The sequence below is a fragment of the Typha latifolia genome, chromosome 11, assembly GCF_019914945.1.
Source record: "Typha latifolia isolate L0001 chromosome 11, TyphaL0001v2, whole genome shotgun sequence".
In the NCBI taxonomy this organism is placed as follows: domain Eukaryota; kingdom Viridiplantae; phylum Streptophyta; class Magnoliopsida; order Poales; family Typhaceae; genus Typha; species Typha latifolia.
In genome coordinates this window covers 5,701,658-5,708,877 of record NC_133096.1, presented here as the reverse complement: position 1 = coordinate 5,708,877, position 7,220 = coordinate 5,701,658, and the positions used below count along the sequence as shown (strand labels likewise).

General features: G+C 35.0%; 1 protein-coding gene across 1 annotated transcript; it reads left to right on the top strand.

Annotated features, from left to right (window-relative positions):
• Positions 1 to 5,429: 5,429 nt before the first annotated feature.
• Positions 5,430 to 6,861, top strand: LOC140797987 (uncharacterized). The gene has a single exon (XM_073151704.1). It carries the CDS (start codon positions 5,456 to 5,458, stop codon positions 6,722 to 6,724), a length of 1,269 nt encoding a protein of 422 aa, XP_073007805.1. The 5' UTR covers positions 5,430 to 5,455; the 3' UTR covers positions 6,725 to 6,861.
• Positions 6,862 to 7,220: the final 359 nt, after the last annotated feature.

Below are 7,220 nucleotides of genomic sequence, written 5' to 3'. Positions count from 1 at the left end.
TTTGCCCAACTATTATCATTTCAACGTATAATTATTACAACTATACCAATATAAACTCTTTTATCTCAGTATAATAAATTAAAATAACTATATTAATATTGGTCTTATTTCGAATTCCTTTTGATTCGAAAATCAAGTTTTATCTCGATTTTATTTGCTTTCAAGTTTGATTAATTTTTAATATATTTAATTTGGAACCGACCTAGCTGAAGGATATTATTGTAGAACAAAATATAGAATATTCCGAGTATACACACCAAATTAGGTGGGCCTTTTTGTAAATATACCCAGAAAAGGAGGATTCAATTTCTAAATATCTAAAAAGGCACGGGATTATATGCAAAAGAACCCTTTTTTTTTTAAAAAAAATTTGCGTATAACACCTTTTTTGAATCTCTAAATTAAAATAACTATACTAAAAAAAACTTATAAAAATACCATCAATCAAATCATACTAACGATGATGATTAGAGGGCTTAATTTATAAATAATAAAAATATAGGGTGTAAATCATAATTACGTTATAAAGTATATTTAAAAAATAAAAAAATAAACGGCACAGGTGTTAAATAGAAGGATGGTACAAATATTCTTATTTTTAGGGTGTGGTATGGATTTTATGGGACTAAGTTTCCGATTCTTGTCTCCAATTTTATCCAAAAGTATTAATTAGTTAGGTTGCATTGATATTAGATTAATCCGTATAGCTAATGATCGATCATTCGTTGAAAATAATCATTAGCATCTAAGCTTAATTTTCTATACTTTTACTCTTTGGATGCATAAAGTGAAGCACACTAAGCTGGATGCATATATGCTGCAACTACTTGACTAAAAGATGGTAATCATATCATAAACTTTGGGAATAAAGCTACATAATTGAGATGCTATTAGTATTCTACTTCTTTGGCCTGCTTTGGAGATATATAGAGTTGCCATCGTATGAGAAAGTGAGTAGTTAGAGCTAATTCTAAAGAAATTTCTTGTTTTTAATTAGAGAAATTTGCATTTTACAACTTCTCGTTTAATATATTTATTGTTTACGCCCTCCATTTTTAGTATTTATAGTATTGATAAATCGAGTCGTATGATTTTACCAAATATCTACAGAAAATATTTTGGGTTAAGTTGACTGTAACAATTGTATTGTATTGGGCATATGGTATAAAAAGATAATATTTTAGTAACTACAAATAATTTTTTAAAATACCTAAAATGCCCTTGTTTCTTTTATTTCTTATTCTTCTTATTCTTTTTTTTTTGTATTAAGTGATTACTTATAGTGTCCTTCCTTCCTCCTCCTCCTATTTTATTTTATTTATATATATATTTTTTTATAGCAGGGGATTATTTAATCTTCCTTAGGTTAGAAACCCCAAAGTAAGAGAAAGAAAGCAAATTAGACTAAAATGTCCTTCCTTCCTTTCTCCTTCTCCAGCTTTTTTTTCTTTTTCTTTGAGAGTATATGATTTCGTTTTCTTTTTTAGGCAAGAAATCCCGAAGCGAGAAAAAGAGAGTAAATAGGTTAGCTGAAGGTATTTTCGTAATAATTTTTTAGCATAGTTAACATAATTTAGATATTTAGTTAAGTTTATTTAACAAATCTAATAGTAGAGTGTTGTCGGCACATATTTGATACAAGCATAAAATAATTTGTAAATACTAAAAATCGAAGATATAAATCGCAAATAGGTCGTAAATTTTCCTTTAAATTAACCGCATTGTTTTAGCTCCCTAATATATCGGTTTGGTAGAAACCTAGGTTGACCATAGGCTTAAAATTTGGATCAAAATCCCATGTAGAGGATTTAAGAATTGTGTGATTGGGAGTTGACACAAGTAAGTTAAATTAGTTAAGAGCCCTAGGTACTACTGAGATTCATTTCTCTCATTAGGTTCGGGTACATAAGAAAAAAAAGAAGAGTAAAAGATTCATTTCTCTCTCTCTCTCTCTACTTTTACTACTGAGATTAAAAAAACATAAAATTACATAACAAATTGATCAGCATAACAACATAAAAAAGAGATAAAGCTAATAAATAGATATAATAACTTATTATACAAGAGAAGATTTCCCATCTTTCTCATTAAAAAGAAATATATATATATATATATATATATAAGAGATAAGACACATAACAAAAACTTTGTTATGTTCTTATGTTGATCAATCCAGTGTGTTGCCACTACAACAATATTAGTATATTGTGGCATTTTCTAAAGCACTGTTTGATAAATCTGTAAGTCTTTCATAATATTTTCTATGCTAATATTTAATATAATTGCCACAAAAGAGTTAACATGTAGCGGCATTTCTATATAAATCACACAAAAAATAATACTATATTATACATACTCTTCTATTTTACTAATTGCATCCGCTATATGCATCGAAGAGTAGCTCCATCCGGGGGTTCATGGAAATGGTTGCCATTAGGTATACATTGTAGCAAAATAGTTAAACAATGCTTTTGGTTTGAATTGTGGAGTGCTCTTCTTCATTTTCTTACCAGAACTTTGACTTGGTTTTGTACCTCGTTGGTCTTCATCTTTTGTTTGTATGAAAGAGAATAGTTTGATCATCTAATATGAGTTACCTCTTCTAGAGAGGATACTAGAGAATAGCTTCTCTCTTAATAAGTATTATAATGCTTAAACACATCGTCAAACAATAGTATGGGTGGAATATTGGTCTTACTAGGCTAATAAAGTTATTTTAGTTTTGAGTCTCTCATGTCCTAATAATTATACGTTACATAGATATAAATTTATTAATGCATCATCATGCATGTCCTAATAACATTTCGCTCTTAAAGATTTTTTATATCATCAAAAACCATTTCCTCTATGACATGACATTTGGTACTATGTGCATGCTTCATAATGTTTGTCAGAGGGATATAGTAACTTTTAAATTTCGATGAGCTTCTTTGTAACGTAAGATTAATTTTATACGCCAAAAATCCTTAATATTTTTTTTATTTGTATTATTGATTTGTATTTTGAAATAATACTTTTTTTTTCTTTATGTCTAAATGGCTAAGAGACCCCAGTACCTAATGTTTATTCTATTCTTACAATTAATATATATATATATATATATATATACTATTATAAAAGGTTTATTGGTTGAGTTTAACTCAAAATTAATCTTGAATATATCAATAATGGTTATTTTGCACTCAATAACTATCGGAAAAGATCCTCGGAGTATATTACCAGCTGTTGAAAAATAGTGTTATATATGAAAAATACCGCTTAAAGCATTAGTAACCGTGGTTATATAAACCCCACTAAAAGTATATATTTATAGTTACACAAATGTCAGACGAAAACTATGTCCACAGATAGATAAACATTGCTAAAATACTATACCAATAGTTATACGATAACTACTATAAGTATTATCGTGGCGTTTTTACAACTATAATAGAAAAATATTAATAGCGGCGAATTCTATAAACTATCACTGCACATTTGGAGATGTTTTTTTTTTTTTTCTCTTCTATCTCTGGGTATTCTCTCCTAGAAGTTCTATCCAAACCAAACAAAAATATTTTCTCTCGTATGATATATTGAAGGAGGAATAATAATCAAAATATGTTTAAGAATTAACCTAAAAGACTTCATGAGACCTTGCTGCATGTTATCATGTGGGAAGATGTTCTCTTTCCCACGCTATTCGAATCCCGTTGCTTTGGTAAAAGAAAGTTTCAAGGTTACATAGTATCAATTACTTGCAGCTTGGAGAATTAGATGCCTCCTCCTCCTCCTTCTTCTTCTTCTTCTTTTTCTTTTTGTCAGACCATCAGTTTGTTTTTATATTAAATATGATTCGCAAGCTGAGTAGCATTTCTTTGGATTAATGAGAGAATTATCATTCTATTCTTGAAAAAATAAATAAGGGAAGGAATCCTTAAACTTACCTTTGTTTTCCTTTTCTTTTTCTTTTCTTTATGATGATGATGCATTTGCAAATATATGTGTTATTTTAATTAAATTATAAAAATATTATTTTTCCCTTTATATAAATTGTTTAAAATGGCTTGAAAGTTATCTTATATTACCTGATATTATAATACAAGAAAAAAGATATTTTTTTTTGCAACAAAAAATATGTGATAAATATTTAATGTCTTAAACTTCAAGAAAGAATGGTATTTCTTTTATTTATATGTATTTTTAATTTTAATAACAATCTGTTAGAAATATTTTATAAATATTCCATTAAAAAAACTTATTAAGAATATCAATTTCTATTTAATCATAACAACTTATTGATTAACTTCATATTACTCTTAATATAGGATTAATTGGCCGTCACCTGTGATTCAAGAATCTTATGATCTATTCATCAGTAGTTACATCTCTCTCATCTTTTAACTCCTATTGCTCTTCAAGTAATTGATATTGATATTGATATTGATACCGATGCTCAGACTATTCTAGCTTCATACCAATTATATATATATTCTTAGTAAAATTCAAAATAGATCTTTTATATATATATATGCCCTTGAATATTTGATATTTTATTTAATTTGAACTCTTTGTAGGTGCAACAGATATACCTCCAAATGGTAGGGTATATATATTTGAAAAAAAAAGGAGACAATTACTCTTTGTATGTAAACTTTTTTGTAACACAGATGAATTATTGAAAATATTTCAAACACCATTTTATTAGGTTTTCGTTATATTTTTTTCATCCATAAAGTATCACGTGCAAGTCACGTGAAAAGCAAAATGACATGTTTACCCTTATATTTATAAGGTCACGGTTGAGATCACAAAAGGATTCAAGAATTATATAAAAAAAAAGATGATAATTTAGGAGGGTTTCAAACTCTAAGTATAAGTATCCTAAAACTAATAAGGTGGCATTGTTGTAATTTTAGACTATTCATATATTTGACAACTCATGAGACAAAAAAGAAGAAGAAGAAGAAGAAGATTTATACACTCAAATATTAAATTAAAAAGGTATGAAAAAGAAAAGATTTAAAAATATTAAATTGAGCCGTTTGAAAAACTAGTTGTTGTATGTATCTAGCTTTGTAGTTTCTATCATGCTATTTCCTTTTAATCCCTCTTTCTTTCTATATTTTGCTTATTAAACTTTATATATAACTTTCATTCTTATACGGCCCTACTAATCTCTCTTTATGAAGCGTTAACGCCTCAATTAGCGCACTTATTGACACCTTCTCACGTGCAAACCACGTGCAGACTATTAATAATCTCCCACTCTACTAGTGGAAGCCGCTTTTTTTTTTTTTCTCCTTTCCTTTTCCGGTTACCCAACTGGCCCCCCAACCTCGGACCAATCGCATCGATTGGCTTCCTCCTCTTACCCATTCCATTTTGGCCACGTGTCCTACGTTCTTCTATAAATTACCCACTTCTCTTGGACAGCCACCTTCGTCTCTGTCCCTCACTTCCGATCCTTTCTCGAATGGCGCTGCCCCGCGTCCCCGCGAAGCACAACACCTCCGGTGATCACACCGCGCCTTCTTCTTCCTCCTCCGACTCCGACTCTGACTCCTTCCCCTCTCTCCCATCCCTGCAAACCCTAACTCTAATCCCAATCCCATCCTCCTCTTCTTCTTCTTCTTCTTCTTCTTCCCTCACCTCCTCTTCCTACGCCGCCTCCTTCCTCCACCTCACCTCCTTCAAACCCCACCTCCCCTCCTCCACCGCCGCCGCTGCCCTCGCCGCCTCCCCCTCCTCCCTCCTCCTCTACTCTGCTACAGCCACCTCCCTCTCCATCTACGACCTCAATACCCTAACACCTCTCGAATCCCTCCCCGCCGTTCCCCGCGCCGGCGCTGTCAAATCCCTCGTGATCCTCCCCTCCGGCGACGATCGGATCATCACCGCCCACCAGGATGGCCTCCTCCGCCTCTGGCGCCGCTCCCCCCGCTCCGGCCTCCACAGCCTTGCCGGAACCCTCCCTACCCTCTCCGACCGCCTCCGCCGCCTCCCCTTTCCGTCGAGCTACGTCCCCATCCGCCGCCACCACCGGCGCCTCTGGGTCTCCCACTTCGATGCCGTCTCCGCCATCGCCGCCTCCGGCGGCCTCATCTACTCCGTCTCCTGGGACAAGACCCTCAAGATCTGGCGCTCCTCCGACCTCCGCTGCCTAGAATCCGTGACGGCGCACGACGACGCCGTCAACGCCGTCGCCGTCGCCCCGGACGGCACCGTCTACACCGGATCCGCCGACCGGCGGATCCGGGTCTGGGCACGTGCTGAAGGCTCCCCACGCCACGTGCTGGTGGCGACCCTCGATCGCCACCGTTCATCGGTAAACGCGCTAGCGATCAATGGCTCCGGCTCGATCCTCTACTCGGGGGCTAACGACCGTTCGATCCTGGTGTGGGAGAGGGAGGAGAGCGCCGACCACGTGGTAGTTGTGGGTTCCCTGCGGGGGCACCGGAAGGCGGTCCTGTGCCTCGCGTGCGTCAAAGATTTAGTCTTAAGCGGATCCAGCGATCGGACGGTCAGGATCTGGCGGAGAGGGAGGGAGCGGAGGGATTACATGTGTCTCGGGGTGATGGATGGGCACGTGAGCGGGGTGAGGTCTATCGTCGCTGTTTGGATCCCACCTGAGAAGAAGAAGTCCAATAACGACGAGGAGGTGCATAAGGTGTGTAGTGGGAGCTTGGATGGGGAGGTTAGGGTTTGGGAAGTTCGGGTTTCGGGTCTCAGGAGATCCGATTAGAGGTTTTTTTTTTTTTTTTTTCCAATTTAGCTTTATTACATAAAACCCCCATAATTTTTTTGTAATGTTTGTAAACCCCACGTCCTTTCCATAGAATAGTTGAAAAACTACAGCATTTTACTCAAAAAAAAAAAAAGAAGGACAAAATATACTATCACTAAAATGTAGGTGTTGGTGTGCAAAAAATTATTTTTATTATTTTTGTTTTAAATAGGAACATCTACATATCATTGCATCATTTTCTCCAGTAGTTTTATGTCTTCCATTGATGAGAATCTCATCAAAAACTTCTCTTAGCTTTCTATCCACAAGTAATATGGCTGAAGTGATTCCCTTGATAGAGGATGATACCATCCGGCGCAATTGATCATCTTTTGTGGCAAAAGCTATATATGGTGGTTTGTAAGCGAGCTAACTTTGGAGTTAGAGCAAAACCCTACTAGTCTCAGATTAATTCCCAGATCTCCTCAATCAGCAATCTTTTGCCACCGGAAGT